The sequence below is a fragment of the Xenia sp. Carnegie-2017 genome, unplaced genomic scaffold, assembly GCF_021976095.1.
Source record: "Xenia sp. Carnegie-2017 unplaced genomic scaffold, XeniaSp_v1 HiC_scaffold_6, whole genome shotgun sequence".
Taxonomy (NCBI): Eukaryota; Metazoa; Cnidaria; class Anthozoa; order Malacalcyonacea; family Xeniidae; genus Xenia; species Xenia sp. Carnegie-2017.
Genome location: NW_025813526.1, coordinates 18,830,491 through 18,845,450, shown reverse-complemented (window position 1 = coordinate 18,845,450; position 14,960 = coordinate 18,830,491). Strand labels below are relative to the sequence as shown.

The 14,960-nt window shown below is 34.5% G+C and overlaps 1 protein-coding gene and 2 long non-coding RNA genes across 4 annotated transcripts; all 3 read right to left on the bottom strand.

Annotated features, from left to right (window-relative positions):
• Positions 1-4,063: 4,063 nt before the first annotated feature.
• Positions 4,064-5,255, bottom strand: LOC124457699. The gene is made up of 4 exons (XR_006952740.1): positions 5,175-5,255; positions 4,820-4,898; positions 4,177-4,227; positions 4,064-4,073 (listed from the first exon to the last, which is right to left on the bottom strand). It is a non-coding gene; the product is annotated as an uncharacterized LOC124457699 (long non-coding RNA).
• Positions 5,256-5,783: 528 nt separating this feature from the next.
• On the bottom strand, positions 5,784-11,554 carry LOC124457236 (sentrin-specific protease 1-like). The gene is made up of 11 exons (XM_047007517.1): positions 11,294-11,554; positions 10,253-10,371; positions 9,859-10,028; positions 9,580-9,622; positions 9,410-9,448; positions 8,964-9,048; positions 8,378-8,407; positions 8,255-8,299; positions 7,958-7,999; positions 6,069-6,366; positions 5,784-5,797 (listed from the first exon to the last, which is right to left on the bottom strand). The coding sequence occupies exons 1-11, from the start codon at positions 11,366-11,368 to the stop codon at positions 5,784-5,786; spliced, it is 960 nt and encodes a 319-aa protein (XP_046863473.1). The 5' UTR covers positions 11,369-11,554.
• Positions 11,555-11,961: 407 nt separating this feature from the next.
• Positions 11,962-14,204, bottom strand: LOC124458323. 2 transcript variants are annotated; one of them, XR_006953129.1, is made up of 3 exons: positions 14,103-14,204; positions 13,224-13,278; positions 11,962-12,193 (listed from the first exon to the last, which is right to left on the bottom strand). It is a non-coding gene; the product is annotated as an uncharacterized LOC124458323 (long non-coding RNA). The 2 variants fall into 2 exon arrangements; XR_006953128.1 differs by having other exon boundaries at positions 14,031-14,156.
• Positions 14,205-14,960: the final 756 nt, after the last annotated feature.

The following is a 14,960-nucleotide window of genomic DNA, read 5'->3' as shown; positions in this document are numbered from 1 at the left end:
TTTTGACAAAAACAACTATAACTCTGACTTTATCAAACGCAACACTTACCAACCTCAACGAACCCAACGAAACGAACAACTCAGTGACAACAGCAACGATACCTTACATCAAAGGTACGTTTGAGACTATCTCGCGTATCTTACGACCATATAAACACGATAAAATATCACATAAATTTTCCCTTTTTAAATATTATTTAAGCAGGTGAGGAATTCAAATCTTTTTTGGAAATTTGTTAAAAGCAAAATCATTTTTATACTATAAAATCAAACAAATATTTAAATGATGTCATCAGTGCTAAATGCCTCTGTGGCGTAATTGGTTAGCGCGTTCGTCTAATAGCCGAAAGGTTGGTGGTTCGAATCCACCCAGTGACGATATGGCACTGTATAACAGGTTTTATTTGCATTTCTTACTTTCCTATATAAATTATTTAGAGTCCTTAGTTATCATTTACAATTTAAACAATATTCCATTATTTTCAAAACAATTTTTTAAACTTAAAGCTTAAAAATAAACATTCTCATTCTTATTCTCATTCTTATTCTTACTCTAATTCTTATTCTCATTCTTATTCTTATTCTCATTCTTATTCTTATTCTTATTTTTACTCTTATTCTTATTCTTATTCTTATTCTTGATCTTACTCTTATTTTTATTCTTATTCTTATTTTTGATCTTGTTCTTGTTCTTTTTCTTATTTTTACTCTTACTCTTATTCTTATTCTTATTCTTATACTTATTCTTATTCTTTTTCCTATTCTCATTCTTATTCTTAATCTCATTCTTATTCTTGTTCTCATTCTTATTCTTGTTCTCATTTTTATTATTGTTCTCATTCTTATTCTTATTCTTATTCTCATTCTTTTTCCTATTCTTTTTCTTATTCCTATTCTTATTCTTACTCTTATTCTTATTTTTGATCTTGTTCTTGTTCTTGTTCTTGTTCGTATTCTTATTCTTGTTCTTGTTCTTGTTCTTGTTCTTGTTCGTATTCTTATTCTTGTTCTTGTTCTTGTTCTTGTGTATTGTTGGTGTATTGTTGCAAGATCAGCTCTTCCTAGATATGCCATGATCTGGGTTGTTTCAGTGGTATTCGAACATCTTCGAAATCTCCACCCTCCGAAAGATCTCAGTTTGATATCATTAAACATAAAAACAGTAATGCTTTTAGCTTTATTATCTGGTCAGCGATGCCAAACACTTCATGCATTGGATATTTCTCATATGGACAAGAAAGAAGATCGAATAGTTTTTCATGTGCACCAACTGCTCAAAACATCTAAACCTGTAAGCATGCTGCTCCTTTAGAATTTCGGGCTTATCCACCAGAGCCTGAGTTATGCGTATTCAATGACTAGTCCCATTATCTAAATGCCACTGCACCCATACGAAATAGTGCAAGACAACTCCTATAGAGCTATCAAAAACCTTATCATTCGGTCACTTCAGCGACCATTTCCCGATGGCTAAAATACGTGTTAAAGGATGCTGGTATAAATATTGAGGTTTACAGTGCACACAGTACTAGAACTGCATCAATTTCGGCGGCAAACGCATTAAATATTTTTATGGACACTATTATGAATACAGCTACATGGCGTAATGAACAAACTTTTCAAACATTTTATAATAAACCAATTGCAGCGAAGAACTTTAGCAATGATATACTTTCTACCATTTATGTGACATGGATTGTGAAATTTCAATTATATTGTTTTCTTATTAGTTATTGCTCATGCCCACATTGCTTCAAAATCTCACATGACTTCCTAGTGACGTAGAACAGTGACTAAATAGAATTAGAAAATTAAACGAGACTTACCTGAAGTCGAAGTTTGATTGGAATTCTATGAGTTACTGTTCAGGAACTAGGAAGTCACCCACCCAACTACTAACTTACTTCTTTTCAAATGATGTTAAATATTACTTGCCTCCCAATATGTATGTTGACGTTCGCAAATTTTTAAAAACTGATCTTGATATCGCGCGCTCTATCTCACACATGACTTCCTAGTTCCTTAACAGTAACTCATAGAATTTCAATCAAACTTCGACTTCAGGTAAGTCTCGTTTAATTTTCTAATTCTATGATATGTCATGATTCGTTGTTTGCCAACAAGTTTATTTCCGTTCAAATTAGGATTATCCGATATGGTATTTCATGTTTATTTCTTTACTTTTCCGTCTTGAAAAGTATAACAGCATATGTTTTCAGATAAAGTCACCCTTAGACAGTAGTAGATATCCAATACTTTGGATTGATTGGAGTTACTCTTAAAGGCAGGAATAACATTATTACACTATGAATGTCACGCACGGGAAAACCCCCAAATTTGTCAAAAAACCTGAGCGAGCATTATTGGTAATAGGACCTATGGCAGCCATATTGACTTCTCAAACTCAATCATGAGAAAGTACCAAAAGGTTAAACTTATGATTCCGACCACTTTCTCCGAAGAAAGTTTGTTAAAGTCTCGTCTTCCAGTGACTTGACTATTTCCCTTTATTGTAGTGGAAATTTCTCAATAAAACACACATACTTGACGAAATTGAAATAACACCGATTCTAAATATGCGCCAATCGCACAACGTTATTGTTATGAGATATTTCGAGAGATATAGAAGCTCGTCAACAAGTTTATCATATTATAAATTACAGCACCAATTTTGCTTCGGAATTACTAGTATCTTCCAGCAGTTCAACTATCTGGTGTTTTCTCCAGTGTTAAATAGTTGAAAAGTATAATGATAGGCGTATGTTTCTAAACTGCATATTTCTACAAACAGATTAAAGACTGATTAGTTGAAATTGTTCATTTATACGTGCCCTGAAAGATGTACGCATATTTTGCCTATGTGCAAATTGACATTGAAATAAATAAACTAGCTATTTTTGAAGGCGAACAAAACACAAGTGATTTTATCAACAATTGTTGGTAATACTTACGTCAATATTTACAAATGATGATTAGTCAGATAATGACGTAATGCCGTACGAGAGGAAAATGATACGAAATTAGTGCATTTGAGACCATGATGGCTGAGCACACTACTTTATTGACGGCATGACGTCATCATACCATGGTAAATATTGACAAAATTTTGAATACTCGCTGTGGTTTCGCGCCCGTTTTAAAGAAAATGATATTATAATTGGTATTAACATATTTGTAAAAATGATCATCAGCGCATGGGCACTACTCATTTACTAAGATGCAACTGTCACGTGACAGCAATCCTTAGCTACTGCAATAATCCAATTCAATGTATACAAACGTACGTTCAAAATGATCAACTTGCTTTTGTTTTGTTTTATTTGTTCATAGTAACGTCTTACTCAAAATTTCGTAAATCATTCTTCTTCGAAAGTAAGGCATGTCGTGCTAGATAAAATAATACTTTGTTAAGAGAGAGTATTGTTTGTGAAAAAACGAAGTTTTAAAAATATTTTTTCTCTGACTGGTGAAGATTTTGCAAAAAATCCATGAATCCCAGCTAAAATGAATTGCTAAAAGATATATGAGCGTATGTATGGGAGGGGGAAGAGAATTTGAAAGCGAGGATACCTTTTATACTCTTCAAACAACCATCTTTAGTTATTCAAAAACTTTCGTTTATAGTTGTGGCCACCCCCTCCCCCCCCCCAAAAAAAAATTCAACAAAAAAGTAAGTCAAAATAAAACAAAACTATCAAAACTAAGCTAAGTTTCGTTAAACTCCTTAAATTGAATTACGTAATCAAGTTGTTCTGAAATTCAACTCTTAAAACGTGTGTACAACGAAATATCAAGCAGTTTTGACATTGAACACAGTCTTGAGACATATAAACAAACAACAAATTGAGCCCCATATCGAAACATTCATTGTATTATCAAGCCTTTCTGAAGGTGAACTCAATCGAAAGACAGATGAAGACAACAATCATTCCAAATGCAGATGGAATGATTCATTACATTGATAAAAAGGTTTAATCTTCAGGCTAAAAGCTTTTCTATAACTAGATATAGTCTGTAAATTGACTAACCTGAGTAAAATTAAATGATGAACGTCGAGAAACACATTCAGCGTACTAAAAAAGAAACAATGAGATGAGAATGCGCAAGAAAATATGGAGTTCTTCATCGTATTTGAAGTAAGGAAAGGTGACACAACACGACTATTTATGTATGTACCTGACAAGCAAAAACCCCACAGTCACAGCCATTTAGTTGCTCAGGTATATCCTATAAAGTAAAGCATGCTTTTAGTAACGTAAAACTCAAAATATAAATGATAATGAAGCGCAAACGAAAAATAACCCCTTTGCAAATGCAATACAAGGTTCAATGAAGCTCAGTCTACGGAGCTGTTTAATTTGTTGATCGAATTTATAATTCTGTGTGTGGGAAATAACTCATCATATGTTCCGTGACATGTGAAATTAGCAATACAAAACAGTTTATATGAGATCGTGTTATTTTTTTTAAACTTAGAAATCAAAAGAAAAAAATTAACCATTCGACAAATTGTGCGTATGGATGTTTGTTGTAGTACAATCATAACATAACATGTGAAAAGGTTCTGACACTGTAGATGAGTGTACATGCAGATATGTAAAAACAGTGTTTGCAACAGCGAAACCCATATTCTCTGAACTCCGCTGCCACTCTAAAGCAATGAAAAGAGCGTACAGAAACCTGGAATTTAGCACCTAGCTGCACCTCTCAGAACTGCATGGAAACAATTTCATACAATGGTACCATGTGGTGCAGAAAAAATCGTTGATATTTCATCAACGTCAAAAGTGGATTTTTTAAATGAGAAAACGTTACTTACCTTAGGACTGTCGTTTCTCCATCCAGTTAGATCAAATATTGTTTTCTTTTTATCCAAACTTTCCGCGCAAATATAGTCACTGTACACATAAAACGCATCATGAATAGTTTCGGATTAAAATTAAGTATGAAACTGATTGAATACGTTACAATCAACTACTTTCTTTTTGTGTAAAAATTAATGAAATTGGGTATATATACATTAATTTTCGTACTAATTGTATTGTATGAAAATTTCACGTCTATATACAACACGTACATCTATAAACACATATATAAAACAAAATAGAAGTACGCAATACGTTTTCCATACATTTTTCCCAAACGTTTAATAGGAATATAAATGAAATTCTAACCGTAAAGCCTGGATGCAATTCTGATTATCTCCCTTTAAAGAGTCGTAGTAAGTAAATGTTTTTTCTTTCAAGTCAATAACCTATGGATATAAAAGAGAAACACAAACAATTAACTATAAACCAAAAAAGATATTCGTGTGTAAATAATATTTTGATGATATGTATGAGGACAGAAATAGCATACTTTTGCGAGAATAAAACTTCAAAGGCTTTCCCGCACAAATCGTTTCATGCCCCGGTCATTTAATGTTATCAGATTAGCACATGCTTTTTAATGCGTTTTTCTACACCATAATCATCATATTCTCAAACATTTCTAGTTAGCGAAGATTGTTTCTCCACATAGCAAAGAAAGCTGTAATTAATTTGTAGCTCAGAATAAATTCGTTGTCATACACTAGACTATTTGCTAGAAAAGGCCTCAAACTGTAACATTACAGAAATCTGCAGATAGGAGTGTTCAAAATAATGATGAAGTAACTATTTTACTTTCACCGAATACGGTGAAAATGAAGTAGTTATTAGAAGTGGAACTACGTAGAATACTACCAAATAAATATCAATTTTACTCGAAGACTAAAACAATCCTTTTGTGTTTGTGAGAGCGCTCTACGTAAGTACAACTAAAGTTTGTATAAAGTTAAGAATATTACAAATTTCTATTAACAATTTTGCAAAATGCATGAAAGCAGAAAAAACTCTCAAGCTTCATAGAACTAAGTCTACCCCGTACACTTAGCACATGTTGCCGCGTGCAAACTTCAGGGTGGGGGTTGCACAGAAGGTGGATAAAGATCCAAAAGATAACTTTCTCTCCAATATATTACTTTTATCACTGTAATTTGGGTTGAAAGAACCTTGTAATCCAACTTACCGCCAAGCACCAGTGCATACCAAGATGAATCGGTATTAACACGATGTCCAACGAAAATAAATCAACTTTTTTAGTCCAGCGCTGCAAACTTGTATGACCAGTTTTAATCAGTTTTGGATAAAAAAATGTATTAAAAGCATGAACGCTAACTCCAGTTTTTTTACTGCGCTCGGCAATCATATGGAAATATGCGTTCACGACCTCGTCGTTAAGCCATGCTTGAGGTCTCAACGTTATGATGTCAGCTCTAGTCATCCGACCAATAGAAAGCTCCACGAGAAGCTCATTGTATGCACCATGACCCAGGGCCTTGTCAATCTAAAAATGAGAAACATTCATTCGGGATTGTACCGCGATGTGGAATATATAGCGAGCGTGAATGATTACGATGGCAACTCACATGCAGAGTAAAGGATATAGCATGACAGGTTGGGATTGCAACACACATGCAGAGTGAAGGATATGGCATGACAGGTTGGGATTGCAACAAACATGCAGAGTGAAGGATATGGCATGACAGGTTGGGATTGAAACACACATGCAGAGTGAACGATATGGCATGACAGGTTGGGATTGAAACAAACATGCAGAGTGAAGGATATAGCATGACAGGTTGGGATTGCAACACACATGCAGAGTGAAGGATATAGCATGACAAGTTGGGATTGAAACACACATGCAGAGTGAAGGATATGGCATGACAGGTTGGGATTGAAACACACATGGAGAGTGAAGGATATGGCATGACAAGTTGGGATTGAAACACACATGCAGAGTAAAGGATATGGCATGACAGGTTGGGATTGAAACAAACATGCAGAGTGAAGGATATGGCACGACAGGTTGGGATTGAAACACACATGCAGAGTGAAGGATATGGCATGACAGTTTGGGATTGAAACACACATGCAGAGTGAAGGATATGGCATGACAGTTTGGGATTGAAACACACATGCAGAGTGAAGGATATGGCATGACAGGTTGGGATTGAAACAAACATGCAGAGTGAAGGATATAGCATGACAGGTTGGAATTGAAACACACATGCAGAGTGAAGGATATGGCATGACAGTTTGGGATTGAAACAAACATGCAGAGTGAAGGATATGGCATGACAGGTTAAGATTGAACAAACATGCAGAGTAAAGGATATGGCACGACAGGTTGGGATTGAAACAAACATGCAGAGTGAAGGATATAGCATGACAGGTTGGGATTGCAACACACATGCAGTGAAGGATATAGCATGACAGGTTGGGATTGAAAACACATTAAGAGTGAAGGATATGGCATGACAAGTTGGGATTGAAACAAACATGCAGAGTGAAGGATATGGCATGACAGGTTGGGATTGAAACAAACATGCAGAGTGAAGGATATGGCATGACAGGTTGGGATTGAAACAAACATGCAGAGTGAAGGATATGGCACGACAGTTTGGGATTGAAACAAACATGCAGAGTGAAGGATATGGCATGACAGGTTGGGATTGAAACAAACATGCAGAGTGAAGGATATGGCATGACAGGTTGGGATTGAAACAAACATGCAGAGTGAAGGATATAGTATGACAGGTTGGGATTGAAACAAACATGCAGAGTGAAGGATATGGCATGACAGTTTGGGATTGAAACAAACATGCAGAGTGAAGGATATGGCATGACAGGTTGGGATTGAAACAAACATGCAGAGTGAAGGATATGGCATGACAGGTTGGGATTGAAACAAACATGCAGAGTGAAGGATATAGTATGACAGATTGGGATTGCGACACACATGTAGAGCGAAGCATATATGGGATTGGAATAGCATAACGTAATAATAATCCACGTATGTGTCAATTATCACGTGATGTTTATCACAGGTCGTATAATGTAATGTCAGTCAGACATGAAGTACATCAACTTACAACGCGATTCATTTCATCTGTCAGCTCTGGAAGCGCATAGATCTAAAAAACAGCGATAAAATTAATATATCATCGAATCAACGTAACTATGTATTAGCAGGGATTTGGCCGAACTAGATCCAAAAGAAAAATCTCAATGACATTTTCAAAGTGATTATAACACGATATTTTGCACGAGATTCAACAAAATAAGACGTCATTTTTTGTGTAATAGGTACAGAACTGCATGACTAGAGATTTTATCATAATATAATGTAGAAAAACATTTTTTGTTCATTTATGTATTCATTATCGTACCTTTTCCTGTTCAATTTTCTGTTTACCGAACATTCTATCTTTCACCTGAGTACATTCAATACAAAAATAATAAAAAATCTAAACTTGATTAATGAGGAAATGCAACAAAAAACGCTTACATACCTGTTGGGATATGATTTCCAAATCATCTTTCTAAAGGTAAAATAGCACGTGAGACAAAAACAGTTCACAGTAAATGTTACAAAAAATTGACATAGATATAACGACCTACGTACTCTAAATACTCTAGTTACATGTAATACGTAGGATACCAACCTCGAGTAACATGACGTAACTCAAGAGTGATAAGTTGCGATTGAGAGAGTGGCTTGCAATGCAGTTGCGAGTCACTCACGAGTATGAGAAGTTTGCGAGTGAATAAATGACTCGCTGTTTGCGAGTGAATCGAAGTAACTCTCAAAAATTACTCGAGGTCGGTACTGTAGCAATTGTAGAATTAGAAATAAGATTAAAAGGGCATGTTTTAATCTTACAATTGCAAACAAAGAATTCGTTCATCATCCTTTTGTGAAATATCTCATCAACGTATTTGTCTATGATCAGTGTTATCACTGTTATAATATGCAGCAAATTACTGAGTATGTACATGGTCTAATGAAACGGGGTTTCGTGCTAATTTACTTCCGTTATGACGTATTACATGCGGAATCGTTCATTTAGGATAGCGAAAAAGCATAGGAAAATATACCTCTTCAGGTATGGCTTCAAGTCGAAGTTTTTCTTTAGCAATCATTCGTTGTTGTTCTAAAGACTCTGCACTCAAGGTCTCTCTCCTAAGTATTAAGAAAATCTATTTTGCCGTTTACACAAATACGTAACTTAAGTTCATGAAATCAACAGTTGTCAAGGTTTGAAAGCACTGCATATGAAGTTACACATAAGTACTGAAAATGCACAAGAAATGTAGTTTCACATGACTTACGTAGGAGTGATATACAACCAACAAAACATGAATTGAGGCAGGCAAAAGCCATTTTCTAACTATTCGTAAAATTAATTCTCAACAAAGAAGGTCGAGGACTCGCATGTGTAGTTTAATGCTATCCTCTGAGTACGTAAATGCAAGTTTCTAATTGTGAACCGTATAAAGTCTACTCATGAAGGAAAGCACTAAAACAAGTTAATAAGTCTAACCATTTCTTTATCCAGTGATCATTTAACAAATCAAAAGACCTACACGAGAAAAATAACAAAACTTTGAAGTTCTTTCGAGCAGCAACGGTCATGACGAGAGTAACAAATAATAATCATACATCGAGTACAGGCATTATGAAATTATAAAAACGTCAAACAAAAATGTGTACCTTGGTGAAGAACGGCTCGAGGTTTTTTCAACATTGGCGATTCCTAAAAGTTTCAATGATAAAACAGCAATTTAACCAGACAAAACAGAAATGCAAACAGATAAAACACCAATCGCACGTATTTTACGTACCTACATTTTACACACATAAATACAAGAATTCTGAGAAGTACAACAGCGTATGTATACATACATACATACATAAATTAGAAAACATTTAAATGTAAGATTTAGCAACAGTCATTGCGACAAGCTATAAAAACAAGAAACAGAAGCAAACCTTTTGAGAAATTTTCAGGAATCACTTTTGATTTTTCCTCAACAGCCATCGCCAATGGTTGCTTTCGAAAAGTTGTAGACGATTTTTGCAATTCTCTGTCCTGTGACGAAGGAAAATTGACCGACTTTGCATTAGTTGATTTCAGAAGCGGTTTCTCATGGAGCGATTTACTGAAACAAAATCACACGAATTAAATACTCTCAATACTATTCATCAAATAACACAACTTGCAGATTATATCAGACTATTTCAGAGTTAATAAATCGTGTGGTATTCTTTTACAAGTTTCGGCATTAAGATGACAACAAATAATACGTCGATAAGCTGTAAAGCTCTATGAGATGTGCCAGATCACAAACATTGTAGCTCATGTTTCTTGGGAATACAAATATACCTTGGAGAAGCGGCTTTTAATTTTCTTTCATCCTCATCATCAACTGTAATTGTTTTCCTGGCATTGACGCTATAATACTTAGCATAAATGGCTATAAGCTTTGTACGAAGGCGTACAACCTACGAAAAGTGTGAAATACAGTTTGAAAAGTTGGTGCTTTGAAAAGAAAGCGAACACTTTTAGCGCATATTTGCTCCACTATAACATTTGCATGTTGTAACACGTGCTTAAGATCTATTATACAGGTTTCAACAGTATAGGAAACACATAAAAAGATGAATTTACTAACTATAAATATAACTATTACTTATTTGTAAATGTAGATTGTCCAGGTCAGTAGACTCTTGAGAACGACTGTTAGCGTTAACTTTGACTGACGTTTTGACAACCTTAGCGATTGTCGTCTTCTAAGTCATCGTATCCTATTTTGTATACAGGATGATGTATGACAAATAAAGACAAATACGGATAACCTGACGTTTTCTCCTCACTTGACTCTGAAGATGACTACCGCTAAGGTTGGCGAAACGCCAGTAAACATCAATACGAACAGTTCTTCTCAGGACTCTACTAACCTGGACGATCTACATCCAGAAACATGTTACGATTCTATGTAAACTTTCGGTGCTCGCTAATCCAAGGAGCCCCTCAGCTAAAAATCCCTGCTGGAACCACAACTGAACATTATGTGCAGTGGGGTCACTCTATTGAATTTTTTTGGGTAGCGAATTTTTATTACGCGTGTGATTAACATAATTGTAGTCATTTTAAGTGCTCAAGAAAGTGGTAGCACATTGTTCATTCTTTATATCGTGATCCTATTGAACAGATCAGGTTAAACTAATATAAGTTCATACATGCAGAAGACTTAAACTTTAAACAATAACATATTATTCTACTCGCATCTTTTTCGATATACAAGCTATAGAGAGGCGTTTATTGTTATTTTGTATAAATCTAGTGTGGAGATGGGTAAATGAGACTAGCGTACATAATGGAGGAAATTAGGCACAAAAGAAAATGTTTACAGTGTAAACTTACATTATCTACTGCCCTTGATGGCGGTTTCAATTGATAGGCAAAAGATATTGGAAGTTTCGGTGGTTTAGGTTTCATTTGTACGGGATTTTCATGCCTTGAGAACGCGGGCTTCCTTGAAACTTCCACTTCACGATGTTGACGTGAGCGAAAGAGGAAACAGGTCTGGTTTCTTCCCGCGAGTGCTCCTCGACAGGATCGTTGGCATATTTTGAAGGATCATAAACTTTTCGCGAGAATGTCCCATTTTGCGATGTTTGAGAATACAATGTAGCTTTCGTCAAGAGGTTTCCGGCGCCATTGGAAAATCGCTCTTCATTATCACGTTGATTAGAATGAACCTCTCTACATGTTTTTAAAGAAAAAAAATCAACTGGAGAGTTAAAAACACGCTAAATGGGGGAAAACTTTGAAGTCAATGAAAAACGAGATACGACAAGTTGCCATCAAGCTTGCTTTGACAATTTGTGTAATAGTGAAAAAAAGTTTGAAAAAAAGCAAACAGATCCTGTCTGTCTCAAAGTAAATTACTACGTACAAGTCGCTGTCCCCATTACACAAGTTCAACGATTAATCGAGATATCTTCTAAACTGTCCCATCAGCAGTAGTTCTTACGTACCTGACGTGTGGACATATCCTTAAATTCTGAGGATATTGTTTGTATGGCGTCTTCTTCCCCTCTACATCATCTCGCCAATATCGTTCACAAAACGAATGAAATGCATTCACAGTTTTCAAAGCCGTCTGTTTTACCCAGCTAGCAGCTCGTCCCAATGACGAGCTACCGTCTATCCAACTTGAAACTCGCCTAGGTGGCGTACCGTCTACTTTAAACATAAACAAATCAAATATTACAAGCCTTGGTGGAAGTTGGTTCGTTTAACTCTTTTATATTGTGGTGTCTAAAATATGAGGAAACACAACATGAAGAACGTGGATAAATAAAATATGTGTTGGAAAACTCCTCTCAACTTTCCAGTTGCTAATTCAGTAACAATCTGGAGACTGTATATTTTGACAATTTTATTGAAAACACTCGCAAGTCTCACTCCCCATCTCTCTGTGCCTTTCAATAGTTTAAATTCACATATTTTATCTTCAAGTAATGCAATCTGAATTACCTAAACCCTATCTGTATTTACAAAGAATTTCTTAACAACATGAGCGATAAAATACTTTTTAGTTTTTGTTATTGCTTGTTGCAACAATTTGGTGTTTTAGATATTAAATATTTATTTTAATATTCTATAAACAACAAAAAAGAAATTTAAATTTTACACTGGTAAATGGGACATAGGTGTTGAAATCACTGGCTGCTAATTGCCAAAAAGAGGTGGCAGGTGAAAATTTTGAACTGCCAATTCAAAAATTAAATGGCAGACTCTAATTTCAAAGTAATGATTATAATAAAACAAATATAAGTACCATGTCACATTTTGCATTTTAAAATGAAATTTGCCAGCACGAGTTCACTTGGCCAGCCATACAAGAATGAAAATAAAAATGAAAATGCCTTGTCATATATTTTCTAGTTCCAATCCTAGTGTAACACCAAACAAATCAAAGAAAGTTCCACAGTTTTGACATGCATCCTTTGTTTTTAATTTCCTAATGTGTAGATATTATTTACAATTGTTAATCTATTGTTCACATCATTGGGATGAAGACTGTATATAGCTAACTAATTTGAAAAATGAAGCAATGTTTTACCCATGCACCAAAATATATCAAAATAAATTCATCAAATTTTCAAGTGGTAAATTAAAGGGATATTTCTAGAGTTTTTTATTGAAGTCATACATCACAATTTTGATTACAAAAGGAGGTAATTCAACCAAAACTACAGCAAAATACAATAAAAAATGGCCAAAGAACAATTTGAAATAATATTTTCTAGTTCCATTTTATAATCAGTTTATTATTCGTATATACCTGTATGATATCTGTGGAAGCAAGGTCTTTATCTTCCTTGTTGATACTGTCTTTGCTATATAAAGATATATATGTTGAGATGGCAGCTAATGCTGTTGTATCTACTATGACAAGAAACTTCTAGCAACCCTTGTCATAGAGTCTACAAATAACACTTAATTTTCAAATTTCATTTGTACAAAGCCGTTATTGCTTTATTTATATGCAATAACCACATTCCATATGAAGCAATGGGCCAGTAATTATAGTTGTGTTCATTGATGAACTAAAATGGTTCTATAATGAATAATTTTAAATTTTGATTTCCCATAAGAAAATTCTCTGACCCGTAGTACAGAAAACATGGCTTAGTGGGTACTCATCATTAGCCATAGAATCTAAAACCACAAAATTAAAGAGTTCCTCAAATTTCCTTAAGCAGCATGTTCAATAATTTTACTAGGAAGATGTATTCCATGCATTTCATTTCATGCTTGATACATCTAATGTAGTTTTTTTCAAATTGTTGCCATTTTGGTCATTGGTGTATAAGTTCTATGAGAGGAATCTAAACTAAAGCCAACAATGAGTCAAAAAAACCTAGACCTTGTCCAAATTGGATGTAGGGAATGACTTATGACTAGTGTACATTTTTTAAAAACTACTACAAAAGGACATATTGACAATCACAAATTATCTTTTAAAACATTTAATACAGTTTATCACGTTATATGAGTGTGGAAAATCCCCCATAAAAGTCTGGAGTAACATATATTTGCTTTTGTCGTTTAATGACATGTATTATTCTAGTCAAATTGCATTACTTACTATAAGTATAACACCAACCGTTACATACAACACTATAATGATTATAGTTACTTATTCTTGACAGGTATTTACCTATCCCGCTTTCTTTTAATCGTGAATTTTCTCTATGGGGTACGAGTACTCGAAACCAACAACTACTGTGAAGGTACCATAGGATTCGTCCACACCATTGAGTTCTATAATAACTGGAGCGGCTAACTTTACTGGGGCGAGGATGCAAAAAAAATGGCGGCCAAAGGACGTATTTCCAGAGCCCTCTATAGTATAAGAGTTGGGACATCTATTGTTATCCGTATAGCTTACGTTGATTGGGCAATATTAATCACCTGATCAATTTCCGCCATTTTGGTTCCTAGTTTTGAAATTTTATCTTGTGTTTATATAGCAATTGCTGCTAGTAATACAGTATTTTGAGATAATATTGCGTTTTTTTATGGATAAGTGTGTAATAACTGATTGTTGAAGGCTACTAAATGTCATTACATATCGCATAAATCGAGGATTACGAAAAAAATGAAAGAAATGCCTTTACGTCGAACTTACGAAATTTGATTGCATATGGTGATTGTTGTGCTGAACTGCTTTTGATATAAGGTTCAATTAACTGACTCAAGTAGAGAAACATTTTTGGGCCAAATAACATTGCAAAGTTCGTGCTGATGCAGTTTCAATAGTTTTCTTACTCCAAAGCTTGTTTTTTAATCGAAGATGATTTCTCATTATGTTCTGAAATTGGTCAATCTACAAACCTCTCAATTCTCAGCCACTTCCATACTAAAACAACTACACCAAATCACAGAAACTCTTATGATTTTCCATGTTGTATTTTGTATTTTTAGTTCATCATTTAAAAATGAAGTAATTATAATTAGGATATTCAATGAAACAGCTGAGTACAATATATTTTGGTATTGAATTGTACTGTACCAC

Bases quoted from the DNA above. Each gene is read 5' to 3' on its own strand.
- LOC124457236 (XM_047007517.1), bottom strand. From the start codon at position 11,368: ATGAAACCTAAACCACCGAAACTTCCAATATCTTTTGCCTATCAATTG. The intron at 10,029-10,252 runs GTATATTTGTAT...ATTTTGTTTCAG, and splicing joins TTAAAAGCCGCTTCTCCAAG to TAAATCGCTCCATGAGAAAC. The intron at 8,408-8,963 runs GTATATTTTCCT...TTTTACCTTTAG, and splicing joins TTGAAGCCATACCTGAAGAG to AAAGATGATTTGGAAATCAT.